The sequence below is a fragment of the Eumetopias jubatus genome, unplaced genomic scaffold (genome assembly GCF_037043125.1).
Source record: "Eumetopias jubatus isolate StellerSeaLion01/CBP00866 unplaced genomic scaffold, mEumJub1_p1.0 scaffold_10, whole genome shotgun sequence".
Taxonomy (NCBI): Eukaryota; Metazoa; Chordata; class Mammalia; order Carnivora; family Otariidae; genus Eumetopias; species Eumetopias jubatus.
This window is the reverse complement of record NW_028274816.1, coordinates 120104236-120129687: the sequence shown is the minus strand read 5'-3', so window position 1 is coordinate 120129687 and position 25452 is coordinate 120104236. Positions and strand designations below refer to the sequence as shown.

The 25452-nt window shown below is 52.5% G+C and overlaps 3 protein-coding genes across 7 annotated transcripts in view; 2 read left to right on the top strand and 1 right to left on the bottom strand.

Moving 5' to 3' along the window:
- Positions 1-385: 385 nt before the first annotated feature.
- On the top strand, positions 386-7695 carry FNDC8 (fibronectin type III domain containing 8). Its single transcript, XM_028108994.1, has 4 exons — positions 386-594; positions 4896-5265; positions 6708-6944; positions 7543-7695. Exons 1-4 carry the CDS (start codon positions 386-388, stop codon positions 7693-7695), a joined length of 969 nt encoding a protein of 322 aa, XP_027964795.1.
- A 1624-nt stretch (positions 7696-9319) lies between these two features.
- Positions 9320-18575, bottom strand: NLE1 (notchless homolog 1). Of its 3 annotated transcripts, none has more exons than XM_088028364.1 (13): positions 18528-18575; positions 18270-18413; positions 16937-17071; positions 16191-16270; positions 15328-15404; positions 15059-15156; positions 14549-14741; positions 13908-14043; positions 13725-13771; positions 11866-12068; positions 10691-10850; positions 10504-10574; positions 9320-9674 (listed from the first exon to the last, which is right to left on the bottom strand). In XM_088028364.1, the coding sequence occupies exons 2-13, from the start codon at positions 18410-18412 to the stop codon at positions 9662-9664; spliced, it is 1356 nt and encodes a 451-aa protein (XP_087884490.1). In that variant the 5' UTR covers position 18413; positions 18528-18575; the 3' UTR covers positions 9320-9661. The 3 variants fall into 3 exon arrangements, with proteins under 3 accessions (XP_087884490.1, XP_027965240.1, XP_087884489.1); XM_028109439.2 differs by having other exon boundaries at positions 16854-17071; positions 18538-18573; XM_088028363.1 differs by having other exon boundaries at positions 18538-18573.
- A 4159-nt stretch (positions 18576-22734) lies between these two features.
- The window catches only part of UNC45B (unc-45 myosin chaperone B), a 30111-nt gene continuing 27393 nt past the window's right edge, over positions 22735-25452 (top strand). For all 3 annotated transcript variants that reach the window (XM_028108990.2, XM_028108989.2, XM_028108991.2), the window contains exons 1-3: positions 22735-22902; positions 23452-23488; positions 24626-24801. In XM_028108990.2, coding sequence (XP_027964791.1) covers positions 22735-22902; positions 23452-23488; positions 24626-24801 — 381 coding nt within the window. The remainder of the gene's footprint in view (positions 22903-23451; positions 23489-24625; positions 24802-25452) is intronic.

The following is a 25452-nucleotide window of genomic DNA, read 5'->3' as shown; positions in this document are numbered from 1 at the left end:
GACGCTGCCACCTCCCACTGTACCCAGGAGCCTTCTCTCACCACCCTGCTCCTCCTTCCCAGAGCAGCTCCGAAAGGAACAGGTGGTAAGCATTTTGAGATCTTCAGAAAGAGGCAGGGCTGTTGTAACCACAGAGCATTATAACTGGAAGGGGCCCAAGGGGTGATGTAGTCTGTGCTTTGTACCCCACTCCTGCCATTGGCCCTGGGTAGCAGCAGCTTCAGATCAAGGGGAAGGCTGGCCCTTAATTGTTACACTCAGTGATGATTATGAAGTCAGCTCATTGCACCCCCATCCCACCTAACTAAGGGTGGGTCCACTGCCCCCAGTTTCTCTCTGCTTCTTGTCAGCTGTGTAGTGACGGCTGTGGTCCGAAACAAACGAGATGGCATCAGAGACACTATGTAAAGTGGGAGATGGGGAGGAGACCATGCTGAAGAAGGAAACCCTCAACATTCTGAATGCACTCAATCAAATGTCGAAGCCCTTTCCAAACCCCAAGTCTATGAACAGGACCGTCACTACCAAAGGACTCCCACTTTCCGCAAGGGGCAGTTTGGTTAACTTCTTGCAGGAAGATACCGTCAATCTACTGTAAGAGACAGTCTGGTCCTTTCCTCCTTCCTAAGGCCAGAGTGGAGGGGCGGGGAGAGGGGCTTGAAGAAGAAATGAGGCTTCCTTGGCCTGACACAACCCATCCCTGGACTCCCCGGGAAGAGCACGTGTGTAGGTTGCACTACGGAATCCTGATCCCAAATCAGTTCTTGGAGGCTTGGAGGCCTTCTGCTCCAGAAGGCCTGGTTTTCGTCAGAGCTTTGCAGACAGTACTTCTCCTGCTTAGTCCAGCTGTGGTCCTCACCAGTCCCACACACCCCCATTCAGACACCCCATTCCATTCCCTGATGGCGCCTCTTCCTCGTTCCTCCGTTTCGCTGTCTTTACCTGCCTGATTAGGTCCCCCCAATAGTCTGCCTGCCTTCAGCCTGAAGTTTACTGTTCCTCCTTGTGATTTTGGGTTCTCTTTAGCTCATTCCACAAAACTCTGAGCACCTGTCAGGTGTCTGGCCCAATTTCAAGTTCTGGGAATGCAGAGCGGCAAAACACGCCCCCTGCCTTCAAGGAGCTCTCTGCCTGGTGTGTGTGTGTGTGTGTGTGTGTGTGTGTGTGTGTGTGTGTGTGTGTGTGTGTGTTGGGGATGCTAGGCAAGAAGCAAAAATAATATGGCGTGGTCTGTGCTACAAGACGCCTTGAGGAACCAGAGGGGGCTGTCAATGTCTTGAAATTCTTAATAATTTTGAAGAAGGTGTGTGTGTGTGTGTGTGTGTGTGTGTGTGTGTGTGTGTGTGTGTGTGTGTGTGTTGGGGATGCTAGGCAAGAAGCAAGAATAATATGGCGTGGTCTGTGCTACAAGACGCCTTGAGGAACCAGAGGGGGCTGTCAATGTCTTGAAATTCTTAATAATTTTGAAGAAGGGGCCCCCACAAACTATGTAGCTGGTCTTGATTACTTGAAAGGGATATGGCGTCCAGTCCCTAAGGGACCTGTAAGTAAGCAGGGATGGCTAAAGTGACAGATGCTTGTAGGAAATGTCATGGTAGGAAAATATTGGGCTAGGAGCCCAAGTTCAAATCCAAGTTCTACCACTTAGATATATGACTGTAGACAAGTTAATTAAGATCAGGGATCTTCAGTCCCTCATTTGCGAAATGGGGCTAACACTCATCCAGCAGGGCTGTCAGGAAGATCATAAAAAATTGTCAAACATATAGCTCAGTGCTTAACTGCTTTCTGTGCCCACTTCAGCACTCCTGTTTTGTGTGGGGGGGGTGGTGTGTGTTTTTAAAAATATTTATTTATTTGTTATTTATATTTATTTATTTATTTATTTATTTATTTATTTATTTATTTATTTTAGAGAGAGAAGACACACATGAGTTGGGGGAGGGGTAGAGGGAGAAAGGAGAATCTCAAGCAGACTCCCTACTGAGCAGGGAGCCTGACCCAGGGCTCGATCCCACAACCACGAAATCATGACCTGAGCTGAAATCAAGAGTCGGATGCTTAACTGGGTGATGGACATTAAGGAGGTCACGTGATGTCACGAGCACTGGGTATTATACAAGACTGACGAATCACTGAACTCTACCTCTGAAACTAATAATATGCTATATGTCAATTAATTTAATTTAAATTAAAAAAAGAGTCAGATGCTTAACTGACTGAGCCACCCAGGCTCCCCAGCACTGCTGTTTTGAATGAGTGAATATAAAATAGATTCATGGGATGCCTGGCTGGCTCAGTCGGTAGAGTATGCGACTCTCTGATCTTGGGGTTGTGAGTTCGAACCCCACATTGGGTGTAGAGATTATTTAAATAAATAAAACTTAAAAAAAATTCCAGAGCATATCACACATAGAGTAAGTACTGGTTTGTGAAATGTTTTAGGTATTTTTTTAAAGATTTTATTTATTTATTTTAGAGATAGGGATAGAGAGAGAGATCGCACATGAGTGGGGGGAGGAGGGGAGGGACAAGCCGACTCCACTCTGAGCACAGAGCCCAGTGTGGGGCTCAATCCCATGATCCTGAGATCATGATCTGAGATGAAATCAAGAGTCAGCCACTTAACCGACTGAGCCACCCAGGCGTCCTGTGTTTTAGTTTTATGTGTATGTTTCAGTATACTAGGTAATATGTATTTACTTTGGGTCAAGGTAAAAAAAAAGATTTGAAAGCCAAACTTATTAGATTCTGTACTTTATCAGTAAATAAATAAATAAATAGAATGAAACACGTACAAGGTTTTTCTTTGTAATAGCCAAGAATTGGTAAAAATACAAATATCCATGTAATGAAAAATGTACAACAGTTAAAATGACTGAACCAAAGCTACATGTGTCAGTACAAACAATGTTGGAGCACGTGGCTGGCTCAGTCGGCGGAGTGTGTGATTCTTGGTCTCAGGGTTGTGGGTTCGAGCCCCGTGTTGGGTGCAGAGATTACTTAAAAATAAAGTCTTTTTAAAAAATAAAATTAAATAAACCAATGGGGAGTAAAAAAAACAAAACAAAACAAAACGAGCTGCTGGTGAATATGTATTGGATGATACCATTTATTTATGTGAAGTTTTAAAATATGCAAAATAGTAGTCGATGTTGCTTAAGGATAGCAGACATCGCTCACAAACCTATAGAGACACATGTATAATGATACACAGAAAATCTGAAATGTGCTGTACTGGTTACCGTGGAGCGGGAGGATGCGAGCTGAGGTGGGGGATAGAAGTGCCCAGCGGGCTTTAACTATACTCGTGAGTTTGTCGTTCTGAAATTGGATGGTGGCTAAGTGGAAGCTTAATATCTCATTCTTTATTTTCTCACTTTATCATGCCTTCATTTCATTTTTTTCCCCAGTTTTATTGAGATACAGTTGGCATATAACATCATATCAGTGTAAGGTGTACAACATGATTTGGTGTGTGTGTGATGAAGTGATTGCCCCACTAAGTTCTGTTTCCATCCGTCACCACACATGGTTACAGATTTGCCTCTTGTGATAAGAACTTTTAGGATCCGCTCTCTTAGCAAGTTTCAAATAGACGATATTTTTTTTTGAAGATTTTATTTATTTGACAGAGAGAGAGCGAGCACAAGCAGGGGGAGCGACAGGCAGAGGGAGAGGGAGAAGCATACCCCCCGCTGAGCAGGGAGCCTGATGCGGGGCTCGATCCCAGGACCCCCGGATCATGACCTGAGCTGAAGGCAGACGCTTATCTGGCTGAGCTACCCAGGTGCCCGACAATATAGTTATCCTACTGTATATTATGTCCCCGCTAATGTATTATTCTTTTTTTATAAGGTTGTTTTTTTTTTTAAGATTTTTATTTATTTATTTGACAGAGAGAGACACAGGGAGAGAGGGAACACAAGCAGAGGGAGTGGGAGAGGGAGGAGCAGGGAGCCCGATGCGGGGCTCGATCCCAGGACCCTGGGATCATAACCTGAGCCGAAGGGAGACGCTTAACGACTGAGCCACCCAGTCGCCCCTAATGTATTATTCTTGATTATCTTGTGTATGTCTAAAATATCTCATAATTTAACAAAATTTGGTTGGAAGGAAAAGTTTTTGAGCATCTACCCCAATATGTGTAAATCTATGTGTGCTATTGGTAATTTTACATGGTACATATTAATATTGTTAAATGTTAGAAAATCTAAGTAAATAAATTAGTAATTACTGTTAAACAGTAGAAGTAAATATGAGTAAAGCTTATTTTTCTTTTAGATACTTTTTAGATATTTTTCCATACCTCGCTAGACTGGCTGGGCATTCCCCCAGGAGTATTTGCACCCCACTGTGGAAGGAGGATTTAAGCTGTGAGCGGTGTTTCTCAAATATGGTTCTCCAAATACATTCCTCTGAATTGTCTAAAGATCTTATTAAAGATACTTTAGCAGGGGCGCCTGGATGGCTCAGATGGTTAAAAGTTTGCCTTCGGCTCAGGTCATGATCTCTAGGTCCTGGGATCCAGCCCCATGTCAGGCTCCCTGCTCAGTGGGGAGTCTGCTTCTCCTTCTCCCTCTGCCTCTCCCCCTGCTTCTGCTCTCTCTCTCTCTCTCTCTCAAATGAATACATAAAATTAATTTAAAAAAGATACTTTAGCAGCTTCCCCAGTCCCATCCCAAAGTAGGGCAGGGACCAGGAATCTGCATTTTTCAGTAAGTGCCCTGGTGGGTTTCATGCCCTGCTACAGGGTGCTAAGGATGTTCTGAGCTATTCAGAAGCAGCTGGGGATTCTGGCGAGTCAGGCGCAAGGCCTGCCTTTGGGGAGCTTCCTGGCTGTGCGGGCCAGGGTGGTCTCCCTCAGCAGGCTCCCCTGTCTCCCTCCCACTCAGGAAGCCGATGCCAGTGGAGGACTCTGAATGCAGTTCCGACGACACCAGCATCTCCCCCATCTCAACCACCTTGCTGAATCCCATCAAACTGGCTGTGACCCAGCCCAACAGCAACTTCTTCGCAGGGATGCTGGAGGGCGAACTGAACAAACTCAGCTTCTCCTCCGTGGGCAAGGATACAGAAAAGAGGGACCTGGCCCTCTGCCCCCACCAGTCGAAGTCCCAAATTGCCCCTGGGGGCCTGCTGGACCTTGACAACCCTGAGCTGGACACAGACACCTCCTCGACCCCCTCAGAGTCCTCTGTGGTCATGGATGTGCCGGAGGCACCCTTCATCTGTGAACACACCGTCAGCGATTCCACGGCTATGGTACGTTTCCCTCTTGGTGCATTCAGCGCAGGCTCCCTGGCCGCCCCCGTGTGCCAGGCACTGAGCTGAGCTCCATAGGGAGTGTGAAGACGCCTACCACCTGCATCCTGACCTCGAGCTCCTGGCTCAGGAGAGAGGCCCTGTCTGTAAGGAACTCCAGTGCTAGCTGGAAATGGGTGCGGTGCTGTAGGAAGAGTTCAGACCGAGTGTCACCGGGAACTCAGAGGGAAAGAAACGTTACATCCAGGTGCAGGAGTAAGCTTGGTGGCTTTGGTTAACATTTGAGCTGGGACACAGAGGTAGGATCTAAACATCCAGGGATGGGAGAACGGCATTCCAGGGAGGGGCTGATATGAGCAACGTGTGGGAAAATGTGGGAGCAAACAGCCAGGTCCCAGTTCATGGCTTCTCGAACATTTCTGTGCCTACGGATCCAATCATCTTGTTAAAAATGAGATTCCCGGGCCTCATCCCTAGAGATTCTGATTCAGTAGGTCTGGGTGGGGCCTGAGAATTTGCACCGCTAACATTCCCAGATGGTGCTGATGGCCGGTGGACCCCATGTTGAATAGCACTTTTCTAGAGTCCAGGACAGGGAACAGAGGGGCGAAGTTAGTCCAGTCATTTTTTCAGAGGTCCTACAATGTTAGGCTACTATATAGATTTTTCTGTAAGCGGTAGAGAACAGCTCTTGCAAAGCTTTATATCCGACGGTGGATACAATTTGAGCTGTATTTTAGGAAGATAAATCTGGAAGTCCCAGATGAGCAGAGTCTCTCAAAGTGTGGTTCTCAGACCACCAACAGCATCAGCATCATATGGCAACATGTTTGCAATTTAAATTCTTGTCCCCTCCACCTCGGGCCTACTGAATCCGAAACTGTGGGGGCCAGCAATCTATTTTATCAAATCCTCTAGGGTATTCTGATACACACTCAAGTTTGAGAACCACTGGCCTAGAAGGAGGGGAAACTGGGAATGGGAGACCAGACAGGAGGCAGCAGGGCCAAGAATCTGCAGTGTTGTAAAAACTCCCTGAGCTCCTTAGCCGGGCTCGGCAACCACCATCATAGCCCGAAGTACGTGGGCTCTGGAGCTACTGTTTTGAACTTTGGCTCTGGCACTGTGTGTGACCCCAGGGCAGCCACTCGCCCTTTCCGAACCTGTAACCTCATCTGCAATGAGCAAGGCAGACAAGATGATCTCTAAGGGCCCTCTCAACTAGTCTAGAAGAAATACGGGATGGGGTACACTCTGAGGTGGGTGGGGCTGCCCAGGGAACCTTACACCTTGGAAGCCTTACACCTTCCATCAGCCCTGCCCCAGCCCCGGGAGGAGCAGGGGATGGGAGTGGGGCCCTCAGACCCATGGCTGGGGGTAGGAGGGAAGGGAGGACAGCCTGGAGCAGGTCTGAGGAAGCCTGGGGGGCTCTCTTCCTCTAGATTTCCTGGACCTATGCCTTGGGCAAGCAGCAGGTCAGTTTCTACCAGGTCCTGTTGCAGGAGGTGGCCAAGACAAATGACAATGAGCCACCCAAGGCAAAGAATCGCCCATGGATCTTCAACAAGATCTTGGGCACCACTGTCAAGCTGATGGAACTGAAGCCTAACACGACTTACTGCCTCACCGTCCGTGCAGCCAACACAGCTGGGGTGGGGAAGTGGTGCAAGCCCTACAAAGTGAGCACTGGGAGAGGAGAGCCCGTGGAGGGGGGTGCTGGGGAGCAGCAGGGAGAGGTCTGAGCCAGGGGTTTTGGAGGCTGGGGACACCCTGATGCCCCCACAGCTCTTCTTCCTGCTGGCTTTCTGCCTGGGAGAATGAGCATGAATTCCAGGCTGCTTTCTTCTGGGAGTTGAAGGATTAAGCCCCTCTGGGGCCCACTGGGGAATGCAAACTCATCTATTCACCAGCATCTCTGTAATGTCCAGCTTCCAATGCCGTTAGCTTTGGAATTCTTCAACTCAGTACCAAGAATTGTGAGCAGGCCAGGGAGTGAAGGGCACATTCCTGTGTTTCCCTCAACGCCCTTCAAAAGGGGGGTAAAGGGCAAAAGGGGGACAAAGAAGGGAAGGGAGGTGGGCAGGGGCATGGGGGGAGGCCTGAGGACAGATTGCTCTGGGGTTGGAAACCTCACACAACAGGGAAGGCATGGGTTTGTACCTGTTTCGGGTGCCCATGAGTAGGTGGTAAGGCTATCCAAGACCGCATCTGACCAACAAGGAGCTGAGCTAGGGTCAGGTCTGGGAAGGAATTCTGAGGGGTTGTGTTTTATTTCAGTTTGCAACTGTGGCCGCTGACTTGAACAGCTTCCCTGAGAACAACCCCATCCAGATCACTGTGCAGCGCAAGGAACCCCAGAGGAAAACAGTGTCCCTCAGGCTGGAGGACATGCGGAAGCTCGAAGATCTGGAATACCTATTTCCCTACTAAGGAGGGCCCCAGGAAGCCCCTCGCCTACCTTCAGCTTCAGCCCAGGGCTCTCAGGAACCAGAATCATGAGATGGGACCACCAGCACCATGCCAGGAACTGCTGACTAGCCCACCCGGGGGCTGGTGGCAGTGGTCCCCAAACTCCACCCCTGGGTTGGGGCCGAGGCTAGGAGCTCCACTCACCTGGAGACGCCAGAGGCCAGGTCAGGTCCGCCACTGCCCACAGCTGCTAGGCATCCCCCTCCCCAGATTCGGGCTCAGTCCAGATCCCTCATTAAAGCACTGCAGGTCACCTAGCACCCCGACTTCTGTTTCATGCCAACAGTGGGGCTGGCTGCCATCCCCCTTCCTAGCTTCTGCCGGGGCAGGGAGTCCAGGTTGGGGGGTAGGGGCCATGAAACACAAGTGTGGCCGGCCAATCCCATCCCCACCTACTGCTGGGCTCTGCCAACATCAGCCCTGTCCCCATGTGAGGAAGAAATGTTACTCAAAGACCAGGAAAGACAGCAAAGCTGGACAGAGGCGGTGGCAGCCTGTGGCTGGTCAACATCAGATTCGAGCTCTGGAAGGACAGGGTGCAAAGTGCACAGGCTGGGGGCACGGTCTGATTTCCTCCTGGTTTTTCCGGGATGCGAGGGCACGGACAAACTGTTTAAGCTCCCTGGGCTGGTTCAGGGACGCGAGAACCCTACAAGCATGACTGCAGGCTTACTGCGAGGCTCACAGGAGCACACGGCAGGACCAGCGCCCGTGCAGGGCAGGCCCTCGGCAGTCAGCGCCGCCCCCCCCCCCGCCCCCCTTCGCCCTTCGTGCAGCCTCCATGCAGGGACATGAGAGGTGGAGACTGAGAAGTGGAGCGTGAGCGCAGGGTCGGGGAAGGGACAAGAGGTTAAAAAAGCCATGGCCCTGGGCAGTCCATACAAGGACAGCTTAGAATCCACCCTGAGCAGATCGCCTGAGCATCGAAACAGGAGCAAGTGTTGGCAGGATGCTTGGAAGGCAACATCTTGGTCGAGAGTCTGAGGACATCCCGGTAGGGATTCCCTTCATTCCATGAAAGCCGTCCTGGGCCAAAGAACCATTGTCCCCTGTCACGCCACACCTCCTGCTGCTGCAGCTCTCACCCCTGCACGCTCCGGGACAGCCGGGACAGCTGTTGCCTTCCGCTCTGTACCCTGAGAGTCCAGCACAGTGCCCGCCGCACTGCGGGACCTTGAGAGGTGTGCCATGTGGGAGAGGCGCGGAGGAGAGCAGCCCTTGAGCCGCCCTGGCCCGCACAGCTCCCTACAGTGACAGAGGTGGTCTGATCTGTGCTGTCCCAGCCGTATGCCAGCGTCGCAGGACTGCATTCCTAGCCGTCCGGGGAAACGGAGACCGCGCATGTGGCTGGCATCCACCACACTGGACAGCGCAGGCTCAGGTTTTCCTCTGGCCACTCTCCTGGGCTTCAGCCGGTCTCCCCCGCCTCCACCAGCCTCTCCCTCGTAGGCACGGGGGAAAGAGACGAAAGGCAACTTCGGGGTCAGCAGGGTTTTGGTGCAGCCCAGAGGGAAGGGTTAGACAAACTGACTTAGCATAGTCCTCAGGTGAGCCTTGGGATTCTAGGACACGGAACGACAACCCGAACACACAAAACAGAAGTGATTTAATTAGGTCACAGAATCTCAGGTCTGACGCTGAGTAAAAAGAACACTTAGGAAAGGAGAAGGGGCAGCAGCAGGGCTCCAGTCATTGCGTGGCCCCCCCCACCTCCAGCGAGGTACAGAGTGATAGCCAACGGCTGAGCTCACTGGTAGTCCCCCGTGACCTCCGCTCTCCTGCTCTGGGGAGGGACCCCACTGGGGGCTGTTCAAGGGCAGCAGGCCATGCTCATTTGCAGGGTCACCACCCTGGCCTTGGGTCTGTGTCAGGGCAGGTGGCTGGCAGCGGCAGGTCCAGGTGGGGGTCCCAGAGAACTTGGGATTTCTCATCTCCTCCATCTGTGCAGAAGGGGAGGGAACAGCATGGGGATCCCATCTTGGGAAAGGGAGGCTGCCATATAGTCCCAGGAGTCTACGACGGGGGAGAGCTTGTGGTTCACTCAATCATCAAGAGCCTGGTTACCATCTCTGCTCTAACTACCCAAACTCAGGTGCACCCACTGCCTGCCCCGGCCAAGACCTCATCCCAGGGCCTGGCTGCTCGGATGTCCACTGGGGGCATCTAATGGCAAACAGCTATTCTCTACAAGTACACACGCTTCAGCTTCCCAAGTGTGTTCACCTCCCATCTTGGAACGTCCCGTCTACCAAGGCTTGGTAACTCCCAGGAGGCAGGTGAACCACACTAAGACTTCGCAGTGAAAAGCCAGAGCCAGGGCGCCTGGGTGGCTCAGATGGTTAAGTGTCTGCCTTCGGCTCAGGTCATGATCCCAGGGTCCTGGGATCGAGTCCCGCATCGGGCTCCCTGCTCCTTGGGAGCCTGCTTCTCCCTCTGCCTCTCTCTCTCTCTCTCTCTCTCTCTGTCTGTCTCTCATGAATAAATAAATTAAAAAAAAAATCTTAAAAAAAAAAAAAAAAAAAAAGCCAGAGCCAGGACTGGAACTGAGAACTATACTGCCTCTTGCTGGAGGGCCCCTGGGCTTGCCCCCTGGAGAGCACTGTCAGGATCTCCCATAATCCCTGTAATTCCGCAGCCCTCCCTTTTAACCACCAAGAGAACCTGATGCCACACAGTCTTCGGCCCCTGGAGAGCCCTTAGAATTCTCCACCCGAAGGGAAAGATGCAGAGTGACCGACTTAATGGCAGGAGAGCCAAGCACACACTCACATCCGGAGGCATTTGTCCTTGCCACCACTTGCCACCCTCTGGCCATCTGGACTCCAGTCGACAGCATACACCTAACCCGAGGTGGGGGTTGGGGGAGGCACGTCAGTGAGGAGGGTGGGGGGGGCAGGAGGGCCAGGCTTCAAGCCCACCGCCCACCCCACCTCTGCTCACAAGGGTCCAGCCATACCTCATCTGCATGGCCTGGCAGGTCCGCAGCCAGCTTCTGCGCCTTCACATCCCACACCTTCAGCGTGCTGTCGCTGCTGCCGCTGACGAGGAGCCGGCTATCGGCTGACCACGCGATCTGGTACACAGCAGCCACATGGCCACGCAGGGAAGCCATGTACCTGGGCCAGGAAAAGGTGATGATGGGCATTAGGTCTTCAAACATGTCGGAAGGGGGCCCCTGCGCCCACAGCAGTGGTTCTCAACCTTAGCTGCCCATGAGAATTACCGGGGAACGTTTACAAAACCTCACTGCCTAGCCCCTACCCCAGTGTGATCATTACCAAGGTCATAACGATTTTATAAAACTTTTCCAAATGAGCTGCTTCTAGAATGCCTCTTGCCAGGCCTCTGTACCTGGACAACTTTGCATGACTTAGAATCCAACGGAGCCACCTGCTTAGCCCATCTTGTCTGATACCCCCCTAGCACAAGTTGCCTGCTGGCAGGTGGCATGGAGTAAGGGGGCCAGGCCCACCTGGAACTTTCAGAGCAATACAGATGAGCTATGTCTATTTGGACAAGATTAGGCCTCTCTGGGACCCCGCTTCCTGTCTTGAAAAACAAGGGCTGCCATGTGGCCCCAGCAAGGGTCTCCCTCATCCCTGTTCTCTTCTTGCCCATGCCCCTGTCTCTCCTATGACCTCATTAACCTCAAGCCCACGGTGCCTCATTACACCAGTGCTTCTCAGACTTTAATGGGAGTGGAACCACCTGGCGACCTTATGCAAATGCAGATTCTGATTCACAAGGTCAGGGTGGGGCCCAAGGTTCTGCATTGCTATCGAGCTCCCAGATGCGGCTGCAGCTGCCGGTGTGTGGACCACGCTTTTAGGAGGGCCAGGAAATAATTACACCTCAAACCTACACTTGGGCCACATGCCTGGCCGTCTTAAGATCATTTCTCTCCTTTGACATGAAAGGAGCTAGCATTTCAGTGCCCATTTATTGCCAGTCCTAAATATACCATTTCATTTAACCTTGGAAACGAAGCTGAGAGGTAGGGTCTGCATATTACAAAAGAGGAAACAAAGGCTCAGAAAGTCTAGATGCTTGCGAAGGCCACACAGCCAGGAAGTGAAAGAGCCAAGCTCCTTCCAGAGGACTAGGGCCCTTCCTCTCCATGCCCTCACTCACCTGCCCGTCCTGCCGTCCCACAGTTTGACAGACTTATCAAAGGAGGCACTGGCGACAATGCGGGAGTCAGGGGAGAAGAGCACCTGGTTGATGAGGGCCTGGTGTCCCGTCATCCGTGCAAGGGGCTTCTTGTCCTCTGCTGGGGACCACAGGAATAAGGTGAAGTCGTCTGAGCCAGACACCAGCCTCTCTGGGCCCTGGCCCTAGGAGAGGCAGAAAGCACACCGTGTTGGACGTGGCCTCAAACAGGAAAGCCCGACCTTGGCAGCAAACACACCACTGATTACCCCACACCAGCACAAAGGCCAGCGCTAGGAGAAATGAGGCCTGGCCAGCTACCAACTCACACGGGATCCCTGGCAAGTCACTGCCCCCAAAACGAAGCTTTATGCACATGGAATGGTTTCAATCACTGTACACAATTACAAGAAAAAGCAAGGTACAGAATAGTGTGTTAAAAAAGGGAAGGATTGGGGCGCCTGGATGGTTCAGTTGGATAAGTGTCCGACTCTTGATTTCGGCTCAGGTCATGATCTCAGGGTCGTAGAATCAAGCCCTGAGATGGGTCTGTGCTGGGCGTGGAGCCTGCTGAAGATTCTCTCTCTCCTCTGCAAACCACCCCCTTCCCTCTCTCTCTCAAAAGAAAAAAGGATTTTGTATGTGGGTTTGTATGCATGTGTAAGTATGAAGTCTCTGGAAGGAAACACGGGATACTAGCAGCACAGGATACTTCCAGAAGGAATGGAAGGGCACAGAGATGGGAGACTTTTTCACTACCTACTTTTTTGTGTTCTTTGATCCTTGGACCCCATAAATGTGTTTTTGTTTTTTTTTTAAAGATTTTATTTATTTATTTGAGAGAGAGAATGAGAGATAGAGAGCACGAGAGGGGAGAGGGTCAGAGGGAGAAGCAGACTCCCTGCTGAGCAGGGAGCCCGATGCGGGACTCGATCCCGGGACTCCAGGATCATGACCTGAGCCGAAGGCAGTCGCTTAACCAACTGAGCCACCCAGGCGCCCAATGTTTTTTTTTTTAAAGATTTATTCATTTATTTATGAGAGAGCACGAGAGGGGGGAAGGTCAGAGGGAGAAGCAGACCCCCCGCTGAGCAGGGAGCCGATGAGGGACTCGATCCCAGGACTCCAGGATCATGACCTGAGCTGAAGGCAGTCGCTTAACCGACTGAGCCAGGTGCCCTTAAATGTGTTACTTTAAATAAAGTTAAAAAGAGGGACACTTGAGGGGCGCCTAGGTGGCTCAGTCATTAAGTGTCTGCCTTCAGCTCAGGTCATGATCCCGGGGTCCTGGGATCGAGCCCCTCATTGGGCTCCCTGCTCAGCAGGAAGCCTGTTTCTCCCTCCCCCACTCCCCCTGCTTGTGTTCCTTCTCTTGCTGTGTCTCTGTCAAATAAATAAATAAAATCTTTAAAAAAAAAAAAGAGGGACACTTGAGTGGCTGAGTTGGTTGAGTGTCCCACTCTCGGTTTCAGCTCAGGTCATGACCTTGGGGTTGTGAGATCAAGCCCCGTGTCAGGCTCCATGTTCAGCAAGGAGACTACTTGAGATTCTCTCTCTCCCTCTCTGCCCCTTCCCCAGCTCATGCTTGCACTCTCTCTCTCTCTCTCAAATAAATCTTAAAAAAAAAAAAGAGAAAATGCAATAAATAGATATGCAAATAAATGAAACAAAATGATTAAAACGATCCCTATGTGTTAAGATTTTAGGAGTGTAAACTAGGATTACCACGAAAAACTTTCTGGAAAAGGAAAGGGGGGAGGGACCCGGGTATCTGCAGTGTTTCAGGGACCAGTGGGGGACGAGTACAGAGCTGGGCATGCTGGTAGCTGGCTCATACTCACCCGCACCAGGTTGTATCGCCTCAGAGCCCCATCCTTCAGCTCCTGCACTGTGGCCAGGTACCGGAGGGGAGAGGAGGAGATGAGGTGACCGATTAGAAAATCCCACGCCAACAGCAAACACCCCGGCCCAGGTCCAAATCTCGCACATTAAGCCAGAGAAGTGGTTCCTTCCCGCCCACTCACAGGACCCTTGGAGGTCTTGGGCGTTAACCGAGGCCTCGGCAGGCTCAAAGGCGCCTGTACGCAGGGCGTAGTCAGTGCTGAGTGCCATGGTATTCACCCAATGGCCGTGGCCTTGCAGAGTCCGGCACAGCACACCCTAGGGCAGAGGAAGTCAGGTCAGACACACTCCCGCCCCACTCTCCACCCTAGGGAACCAGTACCCCCAGGTTAGCCCCAGAAGACAGTGATGCGGGACTCAGAATCAGGACCCTCATTCATTGTGATCTTAATCGAATCACCCCTCTGGGCTCAAGTCTCTCCTCATGTCTGAGATGAGTGTACTGGGCCAGATCATGGTTTCTGAAAGCATGTTTCATGGGAAGGAAGTGAAGTCTGTGGGAATACATGGGCTCCAGTCAAGTAACTCCGGGGTACAGCAGGTTCCATAAAGCTAACAGGCTTCCTAGAGCAGGAACGTCTGGCCCGTGCTAATGTACACTGGAACCTCCACTATCATGCAGCACCAACCACAGGACCCACCATTCCCGAAGTGCCTCCCCGACCTGGACCTCAGGACCCACCGGCCAACCTGCCTTCTAGCCCCAGCATCCCGTGGCCTGAGATGCCCCCAGGCTTGGGTTCTGGACCCTCCCGGCTCTTACATCATGAGCCCTCCAGACTTTGATGGTGCGGTCCTGGGAGGCAGAGTAGAGAAGCCCGTCCCCTCCCCACCGGAGACAGGTGACTGACTGCGTGTGCCCGGTGAGGATGCGCTCACAGCGGCCTGCAGTTGTATCCCAGACCCGCACGCTGCCATCCTTGGAGCTGCTGGCCACATAGCGGCACGCCGGGTTCCTGCAGAGGGGGACATGTGACCTCACTTCCGACCTGGCAATGCCCACAGCACGTCCCCATGTTCAGCTCGAGGGCCAGGGACAATGATGCGAAGGCTTCCTGACCCCAAGATCAAGCTGCATTGCAAGGCAGCTCTCAGGCCCCATGATGAGCAGCCCCCTCTCAAGCAGCAACCACACGCTTGGAAGACTTACCCCACTGCCTGCCATACCATTCCTGTTGGTCGGGCTGGCCATCTCGCCCCCTCAGCAGGGGAGAGGACAGTTTTGAGCCCCTAGCTCCTCATTCCCACCCCCAGCTCCGTCAGTATCACTTACGCGTGGAGGGGCTCCCAGCTCAGGCCCGTGATCCACCTGCTGTGGCCAGCCAGGGCCCTGCCCACCTGCTTCCCTGTGCTTGGGTCCCACAGGAGAATCTGAAGGACAGAGGCTTACTCAATAACCCTCCCCGAACTGTCCCTGGGCCACTGCAGGTCACCGCCCACTGGCCCCAACCCATCATTCCCTAAGACCCCAGAACCTGATCTGACCCAACTCCTAGGAAGGGAGCCCAGAGTCCCTGCCTAGTTACCCTGACCACCACCTACCTGGCCATTCTTGCAGCCTGAGGCCAGCTTCTTGCCATCCGGGGACCAGGATATGCTAAGCACCCAGTGTCTGTGTCCTAGGAAAGCAGGGGAGGGAGAAAGGAGGGAGCACATCTGTCTTTATTCCCAGTGCCTAGCAGTGCCTGGCACTTCTCAACTAGTCCCGGAATAAATGAGCAGTCGAACCAAAGGAGAGATGAGGCTTTCTAGGCAAAGGGAGACTCTACCCCAAGTGCTAAAGCCATGCATCCTGCTGCATAGATAATACTTCCACTTTCTAATAATTCCTCACACGATACATGGTATGAAGTGTTTGCACACGTCATCCCTTATAATTCTCATGATAGCTCTAAAGTATGGAGCAGGAACGATTCCCCCAATTTTTCAGATGATAAAACTGAAGCTTGCGGGGCACGCCCTACATACACGAGATCACCCGGCCGGAAGCATCAGCACCAGCTGGGAGCTTGACATGCAAATTCTCAGGCCACATCTCAGAACTAAGGAGACCAAAACTCTAGGGGTGGGGCCCAGCAATCTGTATGTTAACCAAGCCTCCCAGGTGATTCTGATGCATGGTCAAGTGCTCAAGTTTGAGAACCACTGTGGTAGAGGCTGGATGTAAGTCAGGTTCTCCTTGCTACCAGCCGTCAGCACAACCCACAACCCACACTTAACTCTCTGGTCCAGTTTGTATGTAGCCTGCTCAAAGGTGCGGTCTCAACCTAGAAACAGGCCGCTGCTAACTGGCCATGAAGGGGCTGAATCAGCTCTGAACCTCCTCAGGAACTAAAGGGCCTGAGTAAATGATTGCGCATCCGCCACTGGGTTAAGTCCCCCTACAGAGCTAAGTGAGTACTGACCCTGGCATGTGAAATGCGGTGTCTCGGTGCTGAGATCCCAGAAGCGCACAGTAGTGTCTCCGGAGCCACTGGCCAGGTACCTGGGGAAGAAGAGAGGCCACCTGACCTCTGCAGTGGGGCCAAGGGGTTGGGCCTACACCAGAACACTGCACATGTGCATTTCTGCCGCCTGTTCAACTGTCTTCTGGGCATAGAATCTGGGGCTGGACTTTTCTCTCTCTGAGAAGGAGAAATGTAACACTGATCCCATCTGGGAGAAGAACCCCAGGCGGCCATTTCTCTCCTCTTCCTTTTCTAAAAGGAACGGCCACAGCTATAACCAGGTTTGAAGCTGCTCATTAGCCTCGTTATGACTGCAAAAAGCAAAGAAACTCAGTTTCACAGATGATGAATTAAATCACAAAGTGACTTGTCCGGGTCACCCAGCTAGGGAGCTCGCAGCTCAGCTCTCCTGAGATCAAGTCCAGGAAGGATTCTTCCAAGGTGGGTGTCCTTCAAGACCAAACCCCACCGGGGATGTCCCTAACCTGCAATTTGTGCCCAGAGCTCAGGTCTATGATAGGCAGCCTGAGGTCCTATTGATTGTAACTTGGGGTACCCTCCCCACCCCAGCAAGAGGCTGCACTCCTACACTCCACTCCACGATTCTGCAGCTATCCTTACTTTCCCGTGGGGCTGAAAGCCACAGAAATGACCGCCTCGCTGTGACCTTCCAAAGAGCTAGTGCAGCGGGTCACAGCACGGACCCTGAAGATGGCCTGTGGCTGGTAGATGATGTCAAGGACCTTCTCTGTCTCCACGGCCTGGGACTCCAGCGTCTTCCCCAGTGACGAGATGATCTCGGCATCATGGACATAGAAAGCCAGTGGCAAGGGATCCTCCTGGAGGGCAATGGCAAAGAGCAACTCCTCCATCAAAGGACAGGCAGGAACACTCCCCACTGAGCTGTGGGCAGGTGAAGCTTTATTCTTTTCAGCCACTGTTTGGGATACCACCCACCATGCCCACTGAGCAAGGCCTTTTTTATCCTCAAAGAGTAACTGCAGGACACTTACATAGTACTTTAAAATCCTTTATCTGCATCTCACAACAACCCTGGGAGGTAGGCATCAATACTCCCACTTGACAGATGAGAAAACTGAGGTTCAGAGCAGCTACAAGTAATTAGCCCAATGTCTTATTGCTAATGACTAATTTAAGTGCTTCAGAAAAAAAATTAAAGTCCTGAATTAGTGTTCATATACAGAATTATGCAGTGTTTTCTAAACCACCACACCATGCCCTACGATGTATAAGCAGCATCGAAAAAACTGGTTGAAAATGCAGACTCTGGGGGCACCTGGGTGGCTCAGTCGGTGAAGCATCCGCCTTCGGCTCAGGTCATGATCCCGAGGTCCTGGGATGGAGCCCCACCTCAGGCTCTCTGCTCAGCGGGGAGCCTGCTTCTCCCTCTGCCCCCCTCCCTGCTTGTGTGCTCTTTCTCTCAAATAAATATAAATAAAATCTAAAAGAAAAAGAAGAAAGAAAGGAAGGGGAAGGGAAGGGAAAGAAAAGGAAAGGAAAGGAAAGAAGAAAAGAAAAGAAAAAATGCAGACTCGGCTTCACTCCCAGAGTCTTGGTGTAGTAAATCTGGGGTGGGGTCCAGGTACTGTGTTTTTAAGCCCCAGCATTTTGATAAACACTGGCTTAGAAGAGCGAGGGTTTTGAATCTGACATTCGGGAGTTCCAATTCCAAATCTACCACCTACTGCGTAGCACCGTACAAATCACTGAATGCCTCTGGGCAGCCCTGTAAGATGGGGATATTAACGGGGAGCTGTGTCGAGGAATTTGACGATGCATCCAATGCGTTCAAAATGCGGTCTCTTTCCCCAGATGGACCCTGATGGCGCGCAAAGCGCTGTCACTGATTAGATCTCCTGACTCTCCCCCGAAGTAGGTGGCCCTGCCACGGACGAGGCGCCAGGGTGGTTCACCCACTGTCGCTGAGCAGTGGGACCCCCGAACCCCAGACCTTGGGTCTCCCGATGCCCTGCGGGCCGGACCAGGGCAGGGCCGCCCGCCCGGGCCGCCGCTCACCTGGGCCAGCAGCGCGTTGCACACGAGCTGCAGCTTGTCCGGGGTGATGTCCACGGGCACGTCGAACGGGGAGCCCAGCAGCTGCCCGCCCTCATCCTGGAACTGCACCAGCAGCCGCTGCACGTCGCGCGCCGCCGCCTCATCCTGCGCGCACAAGCGCGTCGGGGGGTCAGCCACGCCGCCCGGCCGGAAAGCCCCCACTGCCGCCTCCCTCTGGCCTCGGGGACCCCGGACCCGAGTGCCCACGCCCGCACTCACGCACACCCACCGCCGCCGCCGCCGCCGCCGCCGCCGCCATCCCGCGTCCACACGTGGAGGAGAAAGACTCTGGCGGGACGGAGCGCCGCCCCCAGGGTCGGGCGGCGCGGCAGGCCGCGACATCGCCCCCTGGTGTGGCGGAGGGGAAGTGTCACGCCGTGCGCGGCCCGGCGTGGCGGCGGGCGCATCTGGTACCTCCCTCCACAGCCTCCCGTTGGACAGGTGGCCGTAGCCCCATTCAGTCCCTCCCAGTGCAGTGCGGGATACGAACGGCCTTTGGTCTCTGTAGAACAGGGATTCTTGCCCCACTTCATAGATGGGGAAATCGAGGCTCTGAGCGGTTTATTGATTTTCCCCAAACTCAAGAGACAGGAAATGGCGGAAGACTGAATTGGCTTGGCAGCAGCAACCTTGCAGGGGCGGCTTACAAAACCAGAGCCTGTTCGCTTGAAGACGGAAATTACTATTTTTTAAAATGGATCAAATCAGTTCATAATTCTTGAGTGCAAAAGCAAAAAGTGTCTACTGTTTTCAACACTGTAAAGCAATAGCAACTATGATGGGAATGATAGCAACGTGTTAGGCGTTGTTCCAAGTGCTTTACCCATGTAACTCATTTAATCCTCACAAAAACCCTTCTGGCCCCACATTACAGATGAGGAGCTGAGGCAGAGACCAGCTAACATGGGGGCTCTTACCAGAAACCTGGGATCTCCCTTGGAGCTCTGCCCACATCCCAGGGGTCTCAAGCTCTGTCAATCTGGCCTCCTTAACCTGTCCCGAATCTCTCCCCATCTCCTCTCTCACACTCTGGCCTGAGTCACTGTGATTGCATACAACAGCCTCTTCACTCGCCTCCCTGTTTCCACTCTTGCATCTTCCTGAGCATCCTCCACACTGCAACCAGGGTGATGTTTTCAAACCAAAGATCTGGTGGGTCACTGTCCAACCTAAAACCCTACAGTGGCTCCCATTATAAGCAGGACAAAGGTCAAACTCCTTATGATGCTCCACTCAGCCTTACTTACCTGTCCAGCCACTCCTCTCTCTTTAAGATCGAATTCTTCTGGCTTTTTCTTAGTTCTTCCAAGGCATGACCCTTCTTGCATCAGTGCCTTTGTACTTGCAGATTTCTCTGTCTGGAACTCTTATGGGTTGAATTGTATCCCCCCCCCCCAAATTCATGAGTTGAAGCCCTAACCCCCAGGGTCGCTGTATTTGGAGATAGAGCCTATATGGGAGTAATAAAGGCTAAATGAGGGCATAAGAGTGGAGCCCTAGTCCGATAGGATTGGTGTCCCTATAAGAGATATCTCTTATATCTCTCCCACTCTGTCTCTTTCCCCCTCTCTCTCTGCCCCACGCCTCCTCCTCACACAGAAAAGAGGCTATGTGAAGACAGTGAAAATGTGGCCATCTACAAGCCAGGAAGAGAAGCCTCACCAGAAACCAATGTTGATGGCACCTTGATCTTAAACTTCTAGACTCCAGAACTGTGAACAAATATGCTTATTTTTCAAAAATTTCACTTATTCCAGCCATTCTGCCTGTGGTGTTTTCTTACAGCAGCCCACGCAGACGAAGACAGGAACAATTCCTCATTCTTCAGGTCTTGCCTGAAATATGCATGCATTCATTCAGCAAATGTCTCTGCCAGACATTGTTCTAGGAACGCTACATGTATTAACTCATGTAATCATTTACTCAGGAAACCTTCTCTGAAACAATGCTATGTTTCCCCATTATATGTTTTTTCAAAATATCCTGGTGTTCTTTGTATTTAGAAATCACAGATCCATGGAATGATTTCATCCATTCATCCAATGAAAATTGTTGAGCCCTTGTGTAAACACTTTGATAGCCGCTCGAAATATGTAAGTGAACACAATAGACACAAATTCTTGTCCTCACAAGTGGTCTTGGCTTCCACTGTCATTCACACTTCCTGGCACATAGTAGATGCTTAAGAATTGGTTGGGGTGTGAATTACTGAATCAGGATTTTTTTTGTATTGTTTTGTTTTCTAAGATTTTATTTATTTATTTGACACAGAGAGAAAGAGAGAGAGCGCACACAAGCAGGGGGAGTGGCAGGCAGAGGGAGAGGGAGAAGCAGGCTCCCCGCTGAGCAGGGAACCCGAAGTGGGGCTTGATCCCAGGACCCAAGCCAAAGGCAGATGCTTAACCAACTGAGCCACCCGGGTGCCCCTGAATCGGGATTTGAATCTAAGATCCTTTGGACCTTAAAGTCAGAGAACTTGAGTTTTCTGCCAGTGGCAGGATCCTTTATCACCTGACTTCGTTGCTACAGAGAGCTTGCCCCGTAAAGGGGCTCAGGGTTTAGGACACCACGATGGCAGGGAATCCCTCCCTACATTCATTCATGTATTTATTCAGCCAATAAACATGCATCAGACAAATATGCATCAGGGCTGAGCCTTGGGTCCAGAGGCGTAGTAGAACTTGTCCAAGTCATAGCTGTGTCCAAGGTTACAGAGCGAGGAGCAGAATCCAGTGTGGGTGACCCACCTATGCTTTTTCTTCAGTGCACTTCTCTGCCCTGGTCGGGTAGGTTTGAGGATATATGCGGGGAGGGGCCAAAATGGCAGTAAGTGAAGCAAAGCATGAGCATGGAGACACTATTCATTCCTCCATTCATTCATTGAGGAGACCCGCATTGGGCACTGACTCTGCCAGGCTCTGTGCCAGGCTGAGGGGTTGGGGGGGGTGACAGCCAAACTGTATGAGATGCTGTCCTTTGTTCTTGCCCCCTGGGAGGGAGTTCATGACCCAGGTTTGGAGACACTGGAAGGCGAAAGAGTTCTGAGTCCATGTAGGAATAGACTCAAATTTGTCTCAGGAGCCCTCAGTCAGATGGGGAGAAACAGGTCCTGCCCCAGGGGAGACCTGCTCTGGTGGTGAAAACAGTTTTTGTCCCAGGAAGACCCCCTTCCGAGACTCAGCTTGCCAGGAGAGTTCCCAGGTGGATTGGGGGCGGGGTTACAGTCCTTGGGCTCAGGGAATTCCTAGACTGACCCAGCTCTCGCCCAAGGAGAAGACCGTAGTCTAGTGGGGGATATGCAGAGCCCATCGTCCGGGAGCTCCCAGTGTGATGGGAGAGGTAGACTGAATGCATCCACTCCATACAGATGGTGGATGCAGGAGAAGGCGTGCACACTGAAAGAAAGCACCCACTTGCACTTAACCAAGTTTGCAAGCCGCTCTGTCTTTCTGGAAAAGGAAGGACCTTTTCAGCAATGAGTGCCGGAGGGATAGGGGACTTGTGGGCAAGTAGAAGAGGGGAAGGAACTCTCTTCCCCCCTTCCATCCCTCCTCCCTCCAGAAGTGCATTTCTGGAAGTCTCCAGTTGGTCCTGGACCTGGGCAGCTGCTCTAAGTCTGTCAGCCCCTCAGCTGTCACTCGGCTCCCAAAATAGCAGCGGCTGGGGGGAGGGAGAGGAGGTTGTTTATCTGGGGTGGACGGGGACAAGGGGCATTATAACTGTGCCTAGGGAGGGGGTCTCCCTCCTTTCTGGATCTTTCTCTCACTCTTTGTGGTATGAGTGCCTGAGTCCAGGACAGCCCCTGAACAGGACGCTGGGGCACAGGTTAGTCAGCGCTCCCACGTGGTAACGACTGTCCAGTCTGGGGAGGGGAGGGCCCTGAGTATCAATGACAGACTCCAGGGGCACCTGCCCCTGTGGCCAAATATGGTCTGGAGCCCCTGGCAGGGATGATAAAGCCTCTTGGGTGGGGGAGGGGACAGACTAAGGCTTGGTGTCCGGGGGTTCACGAGGGAGCTCAGCGGAGCAGCATCACAGGACAACAGACCAGGAGCACTGTCCTCTAAGCAAGTGAGCCCCCCTGGGGGGTGCCCCAGACTGGGGAGGGAGAAGGGGGACCGAGAAGAACTTGTAAGGCTTGCAGTGAGAATTCAGGCCTTTGGCGCCATCTGTCCTGCTGGGAGGGACGGAGGGGGAGGCACAGGGACCCTGAGACTCCCTCAACCATGCTAATCTCCAAGCAAATGTATCAAGTCCTCCTGGGGGGGATGGATTCAGGGGTGATGGGGGTGGGTCCTTTCCAGGCAGAACCCTCGCCTTCCATCCTGGTCGGAGGAGACCCTGGAGCTCCAGACCTCAGGCCAGGAGTCCAGCCCTGGGTCTGGAGTAAGGGGCTGGCCAGACGGAGCTGCTCCTGTCCTGACAGATGGCGGAGGCCGAAGCGGTGCAGCTGAAGGAGGAAGGGAACCGGCATTTCCAGCTCCAAGACTACAAGGCTGCAACGAAGAGCTATAGCCAGGCCCTGAAGCTGACCAAGGATAAGGCACTGCTGGCCACACTCTATCGGAACCGGGCAGCCTGTGGCCTGAAAACGGTCTGGAGCGGGCAGGGCGGGAGGCTGAGGGCCAGGGCTGGGAGGCAGGGGTATGGAGGCAGCCCCCCAGCCTGATGGGCATTGTCCATTGTTCCAGTCCTCTCTCCCGGACCCCTCGGGTTGGAGGAGGGCACCTCCTACTGCTTTCCTGGACCCACTGCCTGACCCACTCCTCCCGGAGACAGAAATTCCTCCAGTTGGGAGTCAGCCTAGTGGGCCCTGGCATCACGCCAGGGGTTTTTAAATGTTATTTCGAGGCATCTTACTAACAGCCCAGTTAGCTACCGTTTCGTGCCCATATCGCAGATGACAAACTCAGGGCTCAGAGGGCTCCATAACCTGCCAAGATCTCCCAGGTAATTAGCAGCAGAGCCCAGATTCAGACCCAAGATTGCCTAATGCCAGAGCTCATCCACTCCTCCATGCCCAGCGAGTGAGGGGCCCGCCCTTGGGCCCCCGACAGCCAGCAACTCCCCAGCAAACCCTCTCGGGCTGCCTCCGCGTTGGACCCACTTTAACCCCGGCTCCTTCTTCTCCCCCCTTTCTCAGGAAAGCTACGTTCAGGCGGCTTCAGATGCCTCAAGAGGTGAGCGCCCCTCCCCCAACCTCCGCCCCTCACCCCCCAGCATCCCTGTTTTGTCTAAGAGGCTCTTTATCAACTGAAGGAATTACAGATCACGTAATGTCATCCTAGGCATTGTAGGCAGGCTTCAGATGTCCAGAGAGGCCATCCCTAAATTTTTGCATTTTTGCAACTTGCATTATACATTAAATCATAGGTCAAGGGAGATACTTTTGTTAAAAGATGTTTCTGAAAATCCTTATGGCATGGTAATGACACACGCTCTGTTGTAAATTAGGGTATGCTCCTCCTGCGGTCCCAGGACTAGGGCATGGCCCAGTTCACTCTGTGGGATCAGGCTCCCTGAGGGGAGGAGGGAGGCAATAGCCCAGTCCACAGGGACCGGGGAGAAATGAACATTAAAATCAACAACAACAACTCCAAAAACCTTTAAACTTAGCTTTAGCTTCAACTTAGGCTTAAGTGCATCATCAAAATGGGAAGACATCTCTTGGCTGCAGCTTTTGGGTTCTGATCTGATTACTATTCTTTTAGGAGAAAGAGAGTCTGAAGTGAGTTCAGAAGGGAGGGAAGCAGCTGGAGAGGGGCCTGGAAATACAACCCCTGAAGAGCAGTTGAGGGAAGTGGCAATATTTAGCTCGGGGAAGGCAATTCCCAGGTGGGATGGAGAGCTGCCTTCAAATACCTAAGAGGCTGTCACAAGGAGGAAGGACTGGATTTCAACTCAGGGGTTCCAGGGCTGAACTTAGGACAAAAGGGCAAACTCACAGGGAGATGTATTTCAGGTAGGAAGAGGGAAGGGCTTTCTTGATGGAGCTGCTTGGCTGCCTTGAGAAGGAGGGAGCTCCCCACTGCTGGAGGTATGCAAGTACCCGTTGGATGAGCACTTGGCGGGGATCATGACGTAGAAGAGACTGAAGCATCAGGCGCTAAATGAGATGGCCCTTAAGCTCCCTTCTGACCTTGAGACTATGATTCTTACTGCCTCCTTGACAAAGGGGAGCTTTGGGCCAGAGAGTCCACATGGGTGGATAATCTCCACTGAAGACACAGAAGCCCTGGAACTGGGGACAGTGGCAGGGAAGGGAGGACGGTGGTCTGCAGCCCAGGCCCCTGAGGCGTCCCTGTCTCCTTCGTTAGCTATTGACATCAACTCCTCGGACATCAAGGCTCTGTATCGGCGATGCCAGGCACTGGAGCACCTGGGGAAGCTGGACCAGGCCTTCAAGGACGTGCAGCGCTGTGCCACCCTCGAGCCACGAAACCAAAACTTTCAGGAGACACTGAGGAGGCTGAACACCAGCATCCAAGAGAAGGTGAGCTGGACCCCTTCGCACAAGCCTTGGCCTGCCTCCCCTCACTCCTAGTAGGGACAAGTTAGGGAAGCAGGCCATCAGGGGAGGTCTAACCCTACCTCCCCACTCTTGGATGGAGTGAACACTTGGCACAGGCAGGCGTCGTAGAACAGCCAAGCAGATGCACACATCCACCCATCTTTGAATGATCAGAGGTGCTTGTTTGAAGGAGCAAGCCAGTCAGGACCAGAACATGGCTCTCTTAAATTTCAGGTGGAGACTTTAAAAAAAAAAAATTGTAACTTAGTATGTATGTAACATGATCTTCCTCTCTTTCTAGGAGGACAAAGGCAGTATTGAGGAGAGGGTATTGCTGAATGATAGAGAGTCAGGAGCCAGGAGGAACAGGAAATCTTTTCTAGGAAAATGGAGTGGGGTGGGGAGAGCTTGGATCAGAGGTAAGGACTCCTGCATCCTAGTCCTGGCTTAGGTACTGATTTTCTCAGGGATCCCTTGGGGTGTCAGCTCCCCCTCTGTAAGCGCAGGAGGGTAACTGATCACTAAGCTCCTTGCACCGAGACTCAGTAACTCCTCGGTGCCTGGGGCAGCCCCATGCCACCAGCACACTGTCCGCAGTGCAGACTCAGGGGCTGTGTAAACAAACTGAGGAGT

What these genes read in the sequence shown, in the direction of transcription:
- FNDC8 (XM_028108994.1), top strand. Translation starts at nt 386, where the DNA reads ATGGCATCAGAGACACTATGTAAAGTGGGAGATGGGGAGGAGACCATG. An exon ending in TCAGCGATTCCACGGCTATG is followed by an intron (nt 5,266 to 6,707) that starts GTACGTTTCCCT and finishes CTCTTCCTCTAG; the next exon opens with ATTTCCTGGACCTATGCCTT. An exon ending in AGTGGTGCAAGCCCTACAAA is followed by an intron (nt 6,945 to 7,542) that starts GTGAGCACTGGG and finishes GTTTTATTTCAG; the next exon opens with TTTGCAACTGTGGCCGCTGA.
- NLE1 (XM_028109439.2), bottom strand. Translation starts at nt 18,567, where the DNA reads ATGGCGGCGGCGGCGGCGGCGGCGGCGGCG. An exon ending in AGCTGGGAGCCCCTCCACGC is followed by an intron (nt 14,742 to 15,058) that starts GTAAGTGATACT and finishes CCCCCTCTGCAG; the next exon opens with GAACCCGGCGTGCCGCTATG. An exon ending in TGCCAGGCCATGCAGATGAG is followed by an intron (nt 10,575 to 10,690) that starts GTATGGCTGGAC and finishes ACCTCGGGTTAG; the next exon opens with GTGTATGCTGTCGACTGGAG.